Raw genomic sequence first — 16,158 nt, forward strand, 5'->3', positions numbered from 1 at the left:
TTGCTACTTGTCACCAGCTAACGTCTGGTCAGGTGACACATAGGTCAATTTGTAAGGGAAAAGATATATTTAGCTTCACAAACTGTATTAATTAGAACAAAGTTTGTTCTCATGTCCTGCCAGCAATATCCAACCAGTAATGAATTCATATTCACATCACCATAATAATTATAATTAGTTTTGAATGGGTCTCCCTCCCTTCCTTCAGTGACTCAGAAGCCTCCATTTGCTCCTCTGTTTCCGCTGGCTTTCTCTGTGTCTCTGCCTCTCTGAATGTCTCTCACTTTCACATAAATATCCCTTCTGGTCATTTTAAATCATCCAGTTTCGTTACGTGTTTCTTGTTTTTCCCATTGTCTCTCGATTCCCCTCTTCCTCTTTATTCCATTGCCTCCAGTGTTTCGTTCTATCCTCATTTGTTCTTAATCTTGTCCTTTACCTTACCTCCATCTCTGCCTCTCTTGTTCCCACCACTCCTCCCTGCATCTCCCCCTCACCCCACCCCCCAAACCTTTTCCTTCTTTTACTGATCGTACCTCCCTTTCCATGACTGTGACCTTGATACTGTCTAACAATGGCACGTCTTTATGTTGCTGAGGATTAAAGAAAGAGAAGAAAGTGTTTAGCATTCAGCTGAAAGGCTACACAGATTATCTGAGCAGTGGGAGATGTTGAAGTTATAGATGATTTATAAACTCTTTCTGTTCTGATACAGATTCTAATAGCTCGACTCAAAGTACCTGCCCATACAGATCCGATACCAGTGCTCTCGTTTCCCTAAATCTACAGCCTCACTGTGTTTGTTTCACACAGGAACATGGAAAGCGGTCTTCTGGGTGAAAGTCCTGTGTTTGTTTGACTGGTCTAACCTCCTGTCCTGCACGATCTACGTGCACTTCCTTTCTCTCTTTACTACGTCAGTTACTCTGACTGTCAAAAGGCCTTTACGTGCCCATGACGTCACAAATAAACAACACAAAAATGCTAAATATTTATAACCGATATATTTTAAACCGTTGATACCGATATATCACTTTTCTCAGAGTAGATGTATGGAGGACATCTGATATTTTGTCACCAGAAAAGATTTTTCAAAAGTCTATAAACGTGGCAGGTTTTCACGTGACTGTACTTTTGCCAAAGTCCCTTTTGGGAAAGCCCACAATCGGATAGATGGGGGCCGCTGCGACCGGGGTCACCGCAGCCATAAAGATTTCATGGGTTTTATTTTCTGCCTTTACTGCATCAACAGTAGAGCGGAGACAGATCAGATAATATGGTGCTCTTCACCCGGAGGGCACGGACGGGAGATGAAGAAAGAGGAGGACGACGATGTGGAGGTGAAAAGAGAGGCGGAGGGTAGAGAGTGAAAGAAAGAAGACGTATCCTCTTTAATGCTGGGAAGGTGTCGGGGTCGCTGGCCTCATGAGTTGAACTTAATTCAATGAAGTGTCTTTAATGGGAAGTGCAAATTTAACAACCTCAACGACGTCCACGTGCTCACTCATTTCCTTTATCACCCACGGCAGGTTCCCTTTCCAGTGGACAGTAGTTCAGTGCACAAAAGGCCGTGATACGTAAGGTCTCTATTAAAGGGCAAATTCCTCCCATCCGACTTCACGGACAAACAAAAGCAAAGACGCTAATGAAAATGAAAATGTATGAAATCTCGGCCCTGTTGGATGAAGGTCAACAATATGAATTGTGTTGTGATTTACTGAACTCACACATTAAAGTCCATCATTTTAAATCACTGACTGACTGACTTTCATGTGATGTTGTCGATTTACTTCTCTATTTTTTTATCAATATTATTTTATTTATTTTATTTGACATAAATATTTTATTTATTTATTTATTTATTTATTTATTCATTTTCTTTTTTTCTTTTATTCATTTTCTTTTATTCATGTTCTTTATTTTCTTTATTTTCTTTATTTTATTCATTTTATTCATTTTATTCATTTTATTCATTTTATTCATTTTATTCATTTTATTCATTTTATTCATTTATTTATTCATTTTATTCATTTTATTTATTTTATTTATTTTATTTATTTTATTTATTTTATTTATTTTATTTATTTTATTCATTTATTTATTTTATGTATTGTATTTATTGTATTTATTGTATTTATTTTATTTTATTTAGTGCTTTGTTGGGCCTCTCTGTTGAGCTTTCTGTTGTTTGATTGCTTTGCTTTTGTCGCTTTGTCTGTCAAAGCACTTTGTGAACTCTGTTTTTAAAAGTGCTTTATAAATAAAGTTATTATTATTATTATAATTGGAATCTATAATAAAATTATCAGATGTACGCACAAAAGCACACAACCACACTGGCAGAAGCTTGTGTTGACTTTACTGACACACACACTGACACACTTAAACACTGAGTGTACACACACACACACACACACACACACACACACACACACACACACAGATACGCATGAACACGCTGAAGGAATTGGAATGAGTGAAGCTCCTAAATGTGTCTCCCAGTCTGAGACTGAGTCACAGCAACGTCCTCGGAGCTCTACCGATCTGGGCTGGATTGTACTGTATTGGATGTACAGGAAGACTCATTGTTGTCTTCAGTCTCTCAGCATTAATCAGGACGTGCCTCGAAAAGCCGACGTCGTCAAGCAAAATGTCAAAACCCAACATGAAGTTGATGGTTTATGGGCTCCTCATGCTTCAACAGTGAAAATCTGCCAGAACTGACGTTCCCATAGAACAAAACTTCAATGTGAACTACGTTTCAGGGGAAAGATATTTAGTCTTGGATTACGTTTCATTTTGACGTATCACAAATCAGTCTGTGGATGTTCACATTGGGAGAAAGACCGGGTGGGAGTCCAATTTCTTTCATCCATACATCTCCACTTCCTCACTTTGTGGAATTTATGGCAAAACGTTTATGTCAACAACTGGTAAAACGTCCTATGTTGCTCCCAATGCACAAGATGGAAAAGTGCTATGTTCTCTAGAGAAGCGTGACTTGAGCGTAAAGAACAATGTTGTTTTTTCAAATATGTATCTTTCAATAAATGAATAAAAGCTTTCATTTAATATACTTAGAGAACACACAGCAGGCCTGCAGCGTTCCGTGTGATGAGCCTTTAACACATAAAGCAAAACGTAGAATCATATTAAAACCAGCTCCCAGGAGGTTTGGAACTAAAATTAAAAGCAGTGTTTTCAACCTAAATGCTCCTCAGAGACTCACCGGCACCAGCGAAACAAACAAACAGAAGCCACTGCTGTAATGTTTGTGTGTGAACATTTATTCATGATCAGAGTATGTATCGAGTTTAACATTTTGCAGCTTTACAGTCTGTTCTTTCATGGATTTTAGTTTTCTTGGTTCCGATTCGTAGATCATGCACGTTTATCTTTTCTCCATCCTGGTTCTCAGTGCTGCAGCTCAGGATCCTGACCACCGCTCATTTCCCTTCTAGCTCCTTCTTATCAGACTCTGATCTGCAGTGACCTCGTTGGCAGCGTAGCACCGTGGGCTCCGAGGAACAAGACCGGTCACGATTCCCACAGGGTGTAAACCCGAGACCTGCAGAGACATCGTGGCTGTATTCTTAACGCAGTGACGTATTCTGGATCATTACCGCGGTGCAACTTTGAGACATGCTCTGGAGCAGTGGTTCTCAGCTGGTCTGGCTGCGGGACCCACCATCACCCCTTAATGTCAAGCCGGGACCCACGATCTATATTCAAGAAGTCTAGTAGTAGTAACGTCTCTGTGTAGTAAACAACTGTCAAATCAAATAAAGAAAGTACACATCAATTATATTTGACCCAAAGATAACTGTTACATCAGCCTGCTGCACTCCTTCAGTCCACAGATCCAGCAATGAGTCAGTACTTTGGACTGAGACACACCTCAGTGTTACATGTGAAGCAACAACATTCTTCAGAGGAGGCGTGACAAAGCTCCACCCCTCACCTGACTCACCTGAGACAAAGCAGGAAACAGTTTGCCTTCCTCCCTCACTAAAGAGAGACACGCAGCCTGAAAACAGACGATCAGATTCACCTTCTAAACAAACGAACAACTTCCTCTGAGTGAGTTCAGCTCCAGGAGAGAAAAGAGGAAAACTACAACACTGCTGCTTCAACCTGCTGACGCTCCACACACTGAATGTGAGTTTGACTAAAAACAGTGAAGTTAGTAGAGGAGGGAGGGGAGCCATGACTGATGTCCTTTCTGTGTTTTCAGCTTCACTCACAGACTAAATGGCTTCCAGATCATGAATGAATTGTGATGTTACAAACATGAACAGTGATCGGTATTATATTGAGTAGGAACAGAATACATCACAACTGTTATCACTTTCATTGACTACAGTTAAAAAAACAGTAATTAAATGTATCGATGCCAAAAGCTGTGGAATGTAACTAAATACATTTACTCAATTAAAACAAAACATGTTTTAAACATCAGTAGAATATCTGCAAAGTATCCTGAAAACATTGTTTTAATATCAGTTTAGGAAGAGGAAAACATTTTTGTTATTTTTAAATCCGGTAATTTCAGTAACATTTCAAAGTATCTCATCGATCAGATTAATCTAATGAGAAGATCCAGAAGATATTCATGAAATAAAACTATTATTGAGTTCATATGAGTACATTTGAAGTCATGATTTATGTTTTATTCGTGGTTCAACAGGTGATAACAGAGGTGACTTTGTTGTCATGTTGCTCATCTTTCTTTAACTTGATTTAAAACAAACAAAGTAAAAACTGACAGAAACAGTGAACATGAATTTACTCTGCTCGTGTTTTCTTTGTGTTTGTTCCGTTAAAGTTAAGTTGACATAAAGACGTGATCTCAGAGCAGAGTGATGGATCTTATTCATCACATTCATCATCTGTTCCCTTTTAAGGTGAAACACATCAGAGGGCTGACAGAGCTCCGCCCCTTACATGACATCATCTGAGACAAACAGGAAACAGTTTGTTACTGTTCTGCAGAGCTTGACTAGAGATATATCGACTCAACACATTTAAACCTGGGAGAACAAACAATCTGCAGCCACTGGGTCAAGTTCTGAGAAAACACGTATTTTATTCTGCGCAGGTGCATCAGCTTAAATAGACAGTCACATGACACACTCACACCTGAAATGCATTGGCAATAATTGGGAGCACAATCAGTTGCTTCAATTAACACCCCCACTTGATCACACATTATTGACAACCATAAATCATACAAGGGGAAAAACATGGAAACCAACTGCACTTAACTGCACTTAACTGGCTATGCCCCAAACAAGAACATGGAAAAAGTAAGTAGCTTTGCTTTAGTAGCTGGTTTTGTCATCAGGTCAGCTACCATCCGGTCTGTTGGGCAATACTCCAAACATACTTTACAGTCATTAACAGTTGATCTCACAAAATGGTATTTTATATCAATGTGCTTACATCGCTGTCTGCTCACTGGATTCTTGGCTAATGCAATTGTACCTTGGTTATCTCCAAAAATCTTAGGTACATCATACAGACAGTCATCAAGATGTTCAAGCAGTTGAGATAAGTAAAGACACTCTTGTGTGGTTGCGGCCAACGCCATATACTCTGCCTCACAAGTTGACAGTGCTACCGTTGGCTGCTTTTTGGTCTTCCAGGAAATCAGAGGACCATTCTCACTCAGACTAACACAATAACCAGTTGTACTGCGTCTGTCAGTTGCATCACCTGCCCAATCTGCATCACTGTAAGCAAACAACCTCAGCTCATCACATTTTCTGTAACACAACATTTTGTCATTTGTGCCCTTCAAATATTTCAGTACATGCTTAACAGTTGTCCACTGCTCTTCTGTCGGCTCACTGAAATGCTGTGACAGTCTGCTTACAACAAAGCTCAGATCAGGTCTGGTGCATGAGGTTAGGTAGATTAGGCTACCCACTGCCTCTCTGTATTTTCTGGGGTCACCTAGCTTCTCATCAGTGTAATGCAGCTCTGGTTCACAAGGTGTTGACCTGGGCTTACAATCCTGCATATTAAACCTGTCAAGCAGCTTGTCAACATAGCTCTGCTGTGACATGGTCACACATCCATTACACTGATCAAAAGTGATACCAAGAAAATTCTTCAGTCTGCCCAAATCTTTCATCTGGAACTTCACAGCAAGCATCTCTTTTACTGCTTTTAAAGCACTCTCATCACTGGCTGCAATAACCAGGTCATCAACCCAGATCAGTAGGATCACCTTGTCATGTTCCGTTTCTCTCTCATAAACACAGTGATCGGCTGGATTCTGTACAAACATATTTTCACATAGATAGTCATGCAACATTATGTTCCAGTTTCTACCTGATTGTTTAAGCCCATATAGTGACTTCTTTAGTCTACACACCATCTTCCCATTTGTCTGAGATTTTACATCATAACCCTCTGGCTGTTCCATGTAAATCTCACAATCAATTGGTGCATGTAAGTAGGCGGTTTTAACATCCATCTGATGCAGGATCAGATCCTCCTGGGCAGCTTTCTGCATCAACACTCTCACACTAGTCAGGTCGGCAGTAGGAGAAAACGTTTCTCCATAATCTACACCCATCCGTTGACTGTATCCCTTGGCTACATAGCGGGCCTTGTACTTGTCAGATCCATCAACATTGGTTTTGAGAGTATACACCCATCTACCCCCCACTGCTTTCTTGCCCTCAGGTAAGGTGGTCAGAGTAAATGTGTTGTTATCCCTCAGTGCCTTCATCTCCTCATCCATTGCATCTATCCACTTACTTGAGTTGGATGAAGACACAGCATCTCTGAACGTCTGCGGTACATTACAAACCATCCTGTAGCAATAATCAATGTTGATCTGAGCCTGATCACTCTCTATCCCATAGAAGTCTGGCCTCCTCCTCTCTCTAGCAGGGTATCTCCGTGGAGACTGGGATTCGGGCTTGACTCCACCTGTCTGTAGGCCTATCTGGCTTGGACCTGGCCTAGCTTCTGGGATGTCGTTCTGCTCGGGTTTGTCAGGGTCAGGTCTGGTTGCGTTAGACTGCACACCAGTGTCATCGTCGGACATGTCATCAGTCTGCTGTCCCTCAACACAGGACATGAACCTCACCAGTCGGTGCTTCATCACCTTCCTGCTGTCAGGGTAGTAGACCATATAGGCTGGACTGTTCTTGTCATAACCAACGAAGATGCCCTTGTCAGACCTTGACTCTAGCTTCTTCCTGTCCTGCCTGTAGGCGTAACATACAGTACCAAACTTCTGCATCCTGGAGACATTAGGTCTCCTTCCTGTCAGCATAAAGTAAGGTGTCTCTCTGGTGCGGTTGTTGAAACATCTATTCCTCACCACTGCTGCTGTCTGGACCGCATACGGCCATAGCTCCTTGGCTAACTGGCTCTCCAAGAGCATACATCTCGCCATGTCAAAAAGGGTTCTCCAGTTACGCTCAGCAGTGCCATTCTGGTGTGGTGAGTATGGTGCTGATCTTTCATGTCTGATTCTATTCCTACGCAGCAGAGCTTGGTAACCCTGCCCTGTGAACTCTGTACCATTGTCAGACCTGATACACTTCACTTTCCCATATGGGGCTGTGTCGGCTAGAAACCTCTCTGTGGCTTCTACAGTGTCCCTCTTGTACTTTAGATAGTACACAAACACTGCACTTGAATAGTCGTCAGTAAAGGAAAGTGCATACCTATACCCTTCCTTGGACTCTGGGTCAATGGGGCCTGACAAGTCAGTGTGAACCAGCTCTAAGGCTGATTTGGCCCTCACATCAGGCTTCCTGTTTCTGCTCTGAGTGAACTTGCCCTGAGTACACACTTCACATATCATGGATTTGGACGCTTTACCCCTGATTGACATTCCATCCACAACATTCTCTAACTTCATGACATCATCAAAATTACAGTGCCCCAAAATCTCGTGCCACGTCTGAATATCATGACAGCTCATACATTGATCATCACAGTCATTGTTTACTGACACAGTAGGCAAATAGAACAGTCTGTTATGCTCATAAATGAGGAAGCGCGTACCGTCTCTATACTGCAAGACGTTTTCTCCTTCCTTGAAGATCACCGTTGCCCCACGATAAGTTGCAGCTCTCACGGAGAAGATGTCTTGGGGATACGAGGGGATGTACAGCGCCTGCTTCAGTGTGGTACTGAGGTGCCGCCCCCTGCTGTCGATCAGACACACCTCGGCGTCTCCTCTGCGCTCCGCGACCCCCGTGCAGCTTGTGCCATCGGCCAGCTCCACGCAGTGCGTCTCGGACTGGAATCGGTCATCGAAGTTCTTGAACTTCGCCAGGTCAGTGATGATATGCGCCGTCGCACCGGTGTCCACCATCAAGCCCTTTCTGGTGACACCGCTTCCTGGCTCGCTGGTCACCAGCTTGAACACGAAGGTGTTGTCATCCATCTCCTCGGACACTCCACGCGCGTTGTCCCGCTGCCACTGTCGCCATCCTCCTCGCCGTCCGGTACTCTCGCCCTGGCCGTACCACTGTTGACCACGCTGACAGTCTCTTACCTTGTGACCTCTCTGGCCACAACGGAAACACACAATGTCCCCGCTCTCGGTGCTGCGTGCACCTGCGCCTGCTGGGGCAGCCCTCCTTGGATGCGCCTGGGCCCTCATGACATTGTCGTCGGCCGCAGCTGTGCGCATACCTTCAGTGCTCTCATAACTGCGCAACTTAGTCTTGAACTCCGCAAAAGAGAGAGTCTCATAACTTTGAGTGATAAAAATGGAAAATGTTCTCGCTCATGGTGCTGGCACTCCAATCCGTGAGATACGCACACAAGCAAATGTCTCTCAGTGGCTACTCACGCCGGATATCTCTTTGCACAAACGTCTAACGCATCTGGGCCCATAACCTGTTCTGCAGAGCTTGACTAGAGATATATCGACTCAACACATTTAAACCTGGGAGAACAAACAATCTGCAGCCACTGGGTCAAGTTCTGAGAAAACACGTATTTTATTCTGCGCAGGTGCATCAGCTTAAATAGACAGTCACATGACACACTCACACCTGAAATGCATTGGCAATAATTGGGAGCACAATCAGTTGCTTCAATTAACAGTTACTGTTCAGTTCTCAGTGAGAAGAGACTCACCGACAGACAGACGGTAAGATTTACCTTCATTACAAAGCTGTGACTTCAACTGAGGACAGTTACAGGTAGAAGGACTAGAGTACTGCAGTACTGCAGTACTAATGTACTGAAGTACTTCTACCTGCTGCTGACTTGTTATGAAAATGTTCCTCATGCAGATGAAATGAGGTAAAACCTGTTAAGCAGTGAGCTGTAGAGGTGTGGTAGGTGTTTGTGGAGTGAAACACACCCCTGTGTTACAGGTGAAGCGTTTATCAGAGGAGTGACAAAGCTCCACCCCTCACCTGACTCACCTGAGACAAACAGTTTGTGATTCTTCCTCACTAAAGAGACACACAGACTGAGAGAGAGACGATCAGATTCACCTTCAGACCAAACTAACAACTTCCTCTGAGTGAGTTCAGCTCCAGGAGAGAAAAGAGGAAAACTACAACACTGCTGCTTCAACCTGCTGACGCTCCACACACTGAATGTGAGTTTGACTAAAAACAGTGAAGTTAGTAGAGGAGGGAGGGGAGCCATGACTGATGTCCTTTCTGTGTTTTCAGCTTCACTCACAGACTAAATGGCTTCCAGATCAGAGGAGGATCTCTGCTGTCCGGTCTGTCGTGAAGTCTTTAGAGATCCTGTTGTTCTGTCATGTAGCCACAGCTTCTGTAAAGACTGTCTGAAGAGCTGGTGGAGAGAGAAACCAACTCAGGAGTGTCCAGTTTGTAAGACAAGATCTTCTAGGAAACAACCACCTTGTAACCTGGTGTTAAAGAACCTGTGTGAGTCCTTCTTACTGGAGAGAGATCAGAGAGCTTCAGAGCCTCTCTGCAGTCTGCACTCTGAGAAACTCAAACTCTTCTGTCTGGACCATCAGCAGCCAGTGTGTCTCGTCTGCAGAGATTCAGAGAAACACAGCGACCACAGATTCAGACCCATCGATGAAGCTGCTCCACAACACAAGAAGAACCTTCAGGAAACTCTGGAGCCCTTAAAGGAGAAGTTAAAGGTTTATGAAGAAGTTAAAGTGAAGTCTGATCAAACAGCAGAACACATGAAGGTCCAGGCCCGACGCACAGAGAGGCAGATTAAGGAGCAGTTTAAGAAGCTTCACCAGTTTCTAGAGGAGGAAGAGGAGGCCAGGATGGCTGCACTGAGGGAGGAAGAGGAGCAGAAGAGTCAGATGATGAAGGAGAAGATGGAGGCTCTGAGCAGAGAGATAGCAGCTCTTTCAGACACAGTCAGAGCCACAGAGGACGAGCTGAGAGCTGAAGACGTCTCATTCCTCAACAACTACAAGGCTGCAGTGGAAAGAGTCCAGCAGCGCCCCCTGCTGGAGGATCCACAGCTGCTCTCAGGAGCTCTGATAGACGAGGCCAAACACCTGGGCAACCTGGCCTTCAACATCTGGAACAAGATGAAGGACATGGTCTCCTACACTCCTCTGATTCTGGACCCAAACACTGCTGTTCTAGACCTCATCCTGTCTGAAGATCTGACCAGTGTGAGACGAGGAGAGGAACAGCAGCTTCCTGATAATCCAGAGAGGTTTGATGTAGACTTGTCTGTTCTGGGCTCTGAGGGATTTAACTCAGGGACTCACAGCTGGGATGTTGAGGTAGGAGACAGTACATACTGGGAACTGGGTGTGTTAGCAGAGTCTGTCCAGAGGAAGGGACTCATAGAGTCTGGATTATGGAGAATATGGTTCTATAAAGATAAATACTCAGCATGTTCACCATCAGGTCCACTCACTGTTCTCTTAGTGCAGAAGAAGCTCCAGAGGATCAGAGTGAATCTGGACTGGAACAGAGGAACGCTGTCGTTCTCTGATCCTGATACTAACACACACATACACACCTTCACACACACTTTCACTGAGAGGATGTTTCCATTCATTTACACTTATGATGAAGTGAATATCTTACCAATGAAGGTGTGTGTGACAGTGGAACAGAGCAGTTAGAGATAAAGATCATAAATATATTCATGGTGTTGATGTTTTAAAGCCTTAAAGCTGCACCTGTCCTCCTGATGTCTCATTCTTCTCAATATATCTTTATTATTTCAGTTATTGTTGTATTATTGTTGTTGTTGTTCTTTAGTTTGACAGTCAGCTGTTTGTTTCTGTTCTCTACCTTTTCATATATAAATATATCACTTAGTTGCTCACGTTGTGCTTTGTTCAGCCGTTCTCGTCCTCGACAGCCGAGACCAGAGGCTTCATGTTGTCGTCTTGTTTTCACGATGTTCGTCCGCTCCGTTCTCATGTGATGTATCAGGAACGTCTGGAGGGAACTTCTTCACCTCTCACACAAACATCCACTTGGACTCAAGGATGAACTGATTATAACGTGAAGTCAAAAGTCACTTTGACTTCACAGAACAATCAAGAATTCATCGAATTATTCATTATAATTCCACACAAATGATGAAGTGGTGACGTTGTGAACAGACATGTTTGTGAACTGTAACTTGAGCGGTTGGTGGAGGAATACAGCCGTGAGTCGGTCGTTCTAGTTCTTGTTGTGGATACTGTGTCGTTTTAAACTTGAGTTTCTTTGATTGTTGTTGTGTGTGTGGAGTCATGACGACCAGCGAGCACTTTGTGGAAGCTGATGGATCCAAATGAAGAATAAAGAATCAATTCATCATCAACTGAAGGTTTGAGCTTCAATCATTGTTCAGATCTAACACTTTATTTCATCTTCGACATCAGATTATATTCAGGGTAGGACATTGACATATTTTTTAGGGGGCAATTTTTGCCCCGACTGACTGAAATCCAGGGCATTTCCAAAAAATTGGGGGCACTTTTTGAAACTTGTGAAATAACATTTAACCTTTGTTCAAAATAATGAATATTAATAAAAATAATAAATATTTAGGCTTACAGTATATGAGCAACTGTCATCAAATGGCAATAATAACACTGTTAGCAGTAGTCTACAGATTCAAAGTGTTTTCTTGGATTATTTTAACAAAAAACAAACAGACAATCATTCAATTTTATTCTTATTTCTTTGTGGTTATTTATTGTTATAAAATTTTTGAAACAACTATTAACAATTATTAAGTCAACGATGCCTTGATTACATATACATTAGTCATTGTATGGAATTATTGAGAAAAACATTTTTATGTCTCTGTTTTAAGGTGGAAGCCTCTCTTTTAAGGTGGACGTCTCTGTTTTAAGGTGGACGTCTCTGTTTTAGATGGAAGTCTCTGTTTTAAGGTGGACGTCTCTGGTTTAAGGTGGACGTCTCTGTTTTAAGGTGGACGTCTCTGTTTTAAGGTGGAAGTCTCTGTTTTAAGGTGGAAGTCTATGTTTTAAGGTGGAAGTCTCTGTTTTAAGGTGGAAGTCTCTGTTTTAAGGTGGAAGTCTCTGTTTTAAGGTGGAAGTCTATGTTTTAAGGTGGACGTCTCTGGTTTAAGGTGGAAGTCTCTGTTTTAAGGTGGACGTCTCTGTTTTAAGGTGGACGTCTCTGGTTTAAGGTGGACGTCTCTGGTTTAAGGTGGACGTCTCTGTTTTAAGGTGGACGTCTCTGTTTTAAGGTGGAAGTCTCTGTTTTAAGGTGGAAGTCTCTGTTTTAAGGTGGACGTCTCTGTTTTAAGGTGGAAGTCTCTGTTTTAAGGTGGAAGTCTCTGTTTTAAGGTGGAAGTCTCTGTTTTAAGGTGGACGTCTCTGTTTTAAGGTGGACGTCTCTGGTTTAAGGTGGACGTCTCTGTTTTAAGGTGGATGTCTCTGTTTTAAGGTGGAAGTCTCTGTTTTAAGGTGGAAGTCCATGTTTTAAGGTGGACGTCTCTGTTTTAAGGTGGAAGTCTCTGTTTTAAGGTGGATGTCTCTGTTTTAAGGTGGAAGTCTCTGTTTTAAGGTGGAAGTCTCTGTTTTAAGGTGGACGTCTCTGTTTTAAGGTGGAAGTCTCTGTTTTAAGGTGGACGTCTCTGGTTTAAGGTGGACGTCTCTGGTTTAAGGTGGAAGTCTCTGTTTTAAGGTGGACGTCTCTGTTTTAAGGTGGATGTCTCTGTGTTAAGGTGGACGTCTCTGTTTTAAGGTGGACGTCTCTGTTTTAAGGTGGACGTCTCTGTTTTAAGGTGGAAGTCTCTGTTTTAAGGTGGACGTCTCTGGTTTAAGGTGGACGTCTCTGGTTTAAGGTGGAAGTCTCTGTTTTAAGGTGGACGTCTCTGTTTTAAGGTGGACGTCTCTGGTTTAAGGTGGACGTCTCTGTTTTAAGGTGGACGTCTCTGTTTTAAGGTGGAAGTCTCTGTTTTAAGGTGGAAGTCTCTGTTTTAAGGTCGAAGTCTCTGTTTTAAGGTCGAAGTCTCTGTTTTAAGGTGGACGTCTCTGTTTTAAGGTGGACGTCTCAGACTAACTGTAATTTTAGTGATTTGACATCAGAATATTTCCCTTTCTCTCTTCATAAAACAAATATAAAGATCAGAGAATAAGTGAAATGACTCTAGATATTAAAAGGTTTACAACATAAACTTGAAAGCAAAGAACAAACAAAAAAAACAATCTGAAACGTTTCAAAACACCAAAACCTGAAAGTAACATCTACGTGTGTTTCATCACTGTTGGATGGCTGATGGTAAAGTTAGTTTTTGACGAAATGTTTTTTGGGTCTTTTATTTGAGGCTGTTGTTGATTCTTTCATTGAGGATTGATTTGTATCCTTATTAATTGTGTTTTTAACTTGCATTGTGTCATTTGTGTCACTAAAACTCTGTGAAAATCATGTGATGTCATCAAAGCTACACAACTCTGACTTCAGTAGAGAGAATGCAGCTTTAACCACAAACCACATCCAGAGCACGTTTGCATGCTAGCCAGCTGTTAAAAAAGAGGTGAATGAAGATGTACATGTCCCGAGAGCAACCACGTCACTATGTTCACTCGGAGATGGGAGGACGGGGGAGACGCGATGTCGTATCAATGTGGAGAAACATTCATCGTGAAGCTGAGTGCAGCATGAACAAGAGAGAGAAGTGGCTCCTTTGTCATCTCCTCGCTGCCGACCAATCAGGAAGTAAAGTGGGTGTGAATGTTAGATCGTCAAAGCTTGTACAAATGATCGGGCATCCTCTTCTTGTGGACGTTTTTTGGTCATTTACCGTCACCATCCACCACCCTCATGACCGAAGAGCCGCAACCCTGTTTTACATGCAGACGACATCGAACGACTGCAATCGCCGGTTTCCCGGCCGACTGAGCCGCATATACGTGGCATCAAGTGTAAATGCAAGTGTATTAAATGCCATCTGGGTTTTCTCTGGATACGAGACACTTGAAATGACAAGTGTAAATGGAGCCTCAGTGAGGACGAAGGGCCAGACGACTTCAATGCAGTTTGTCTTTGACTGAAGAACACAGAGAAGCACACGAGAACACGGATTCTTCTGTGGAAACATCAAGCGTGTTTGACCATCAGCACTTCCAGGACGCTGCTCAGACGAGGTTAGTCCGAGAGAGGGACGGCTAACACAAAGAAGACGCGGCGATTCTGAAAACACCTCGGGATCTTTCCTCTCTGGAACCTGTCAGGGACCAGTCCAGGTTTCTGACGTTGACCGATCCTGTGTCCCGTCCCCTTTAGTTACTGTTGCTAGGTCAAACAAACACGGAGACGCCGGTTCTGTTTAGCGGGTAGCCGCTACATGCGATGGAAGGATATACTCACGATGAACGACAGAAATAATATTCTTAAAAGAAGGAATATAAAATCATGCAGGTTCACCAGAAACTCCTTCAGCTCAGACTCAGCTGGGCCTCAGCCTTGGAGCTGCAGTCTGGAGGGAGGAGGAGAGCTCAGCTCCCGGGAGCAGCAGCGTCTCCTCCTCCTCCTCCTCCTCCTCCTCCTCCTCCTCCTCCTCCTCCTCCTCCTCCTCCTCCTCCTCCTCCTCCTCCTCCTCCTCCTCCTCCTCCTCCTCCTCCTCCTCCTCCTCCTCCTCCTCCTCCTCCTCCTCCTCCTCCTCCTCCTCCTCCTCCTCCTCCAGGAGCAGAGCCTCTCCTCTCTGCTGGAGACCCAGGACTTATTGCTGGACCCGCTGGAGGGAAGGGAGGCACGGGAGAACCAGAACCAGGACTGAGATTGGTCTACGAAAACAACACGTCACCTCACACGGACCGTGACTCTGCTGGACGGGAACATTTAGAAATGGAAGGAGAGATCTGAATAAATCGGATTCCCAACAGTTCATGTGTTGAATACGTTGCTACGAGAAAAAAGCTCAAAGTCAGGGGAGGAAAGGCAGGCAGGGTTTACTGCGTTAACAATGTAACCTAGAAACAAACAGTTACACAATTTAGCTTCGAAAGTTTGCTGCTCGCCTACTTTCATGAAAACACATTTTTGGGGAAATAAATGAATAAAAAACATTTCAGGTCAGAATCGAGGAAAAACGTAAAAAGAGCCAAGATTTGATTTAGCGCGATGTGGAGGATTTCTGCAGAAGGTTGTACTTTAAACGTGTTTACTAGTCATGTTGAGTCGGCAGGCTGTCTGTGAACTATTTCTCATCTCCGCTGCAATGCAAATAAAGTGAAACAGCTTCCCTCAGCAGAGAAGAACAAAACAGCAGCAAGCAAAGGTTACATCCGCGGTGAGCGGTTCGCTCGTGTCGGCAAGAACCCATCACGCACAGAAGAAACACTCAGAGGCACAGAGTGAGACAGATGTATCTAACAACACAGACCTAATCTTTTCATGTGCATGAATCCACACACACACACACACACACACACACACACACACACACTGCCATAAACACATCCTTGCACGCACACACCCCTATGCACACATATACAGCGAGCACACACACACATGTGCTCTGCAAAGCAAAGATGCTTCTGACTGTGTTAAACAAGCCCTTAAATCAGTGAGGGGGGGGGAGGAGGAAGAGGAGGAGGAGGAGGAGGAGGAAGAGGAGGAGGAGGAGGAAGAGGAAGAGGAAGAGGAGGAGGAGGAAGAGGAAGAGGAAGAGGAGGAAGAGGAGGAGGAGGAGGAGGAGGAAGAGGAGGAGGAAGAGGAGGAGGAAGAGGAAGAGGAGGAG

The 16,158-nt window shown here is 43.6% G+C and overlaps 1 protein-coding gene across 1 annotated transcript; it reads left to right on the forward strand.

Moving 5' to 3' along the window:
* The first annotated feature begins 9,091 nt into the window (after positions 1 to 9,091).
* LOC306775386 (zinc-binding protein A33-like) lies at positions 9,092 to 11,539 on the forward strand. The gene is made up of 3 exons (XM_079265792.1): positions 9,092 to 9,130; positions 9,447 to 9,589; positions 9,666 to 11,539. The coding sequence occupies exon 3, from the start codon at positions 9,683 to 9,685 to the stop codon at positions 11,069 to 11,071; it is 1,389 nt and encodes a 462-aa protein (XP_079121918.1). The 5' UTR covers positions 9,092 to 9,130; positions 9,447 to 9,589; positions 9,666 to 9,682; the 3' UTR covers positions 11,072 to 11,539.
* Positions 11,540 to 16,158: the final 4,619 nt, after the last annotated feature.

Source organism: Melanostigma gelatinosum (genome assembly GCF_949748355.1).
Source record: "Melanostigma gelatinosum genome assembly, chromosome: 3".
NCBI lineage: Eukaryota > Metazoa > Chordata > Actinopteri > Perciformes > Zoarcidae > Melanostigma > Melanostigma gelatinosum.

What these genes read in the sequence shown, in the direction of transcription:
- LOC306775386 (XM_079265792.1), top strand. Translation starts at nt 9,683, where the DNA reads ATGGCTTCCAGATCAGAGGAGGATCTCTGCTGTCCGGTCTGTCGTGAA.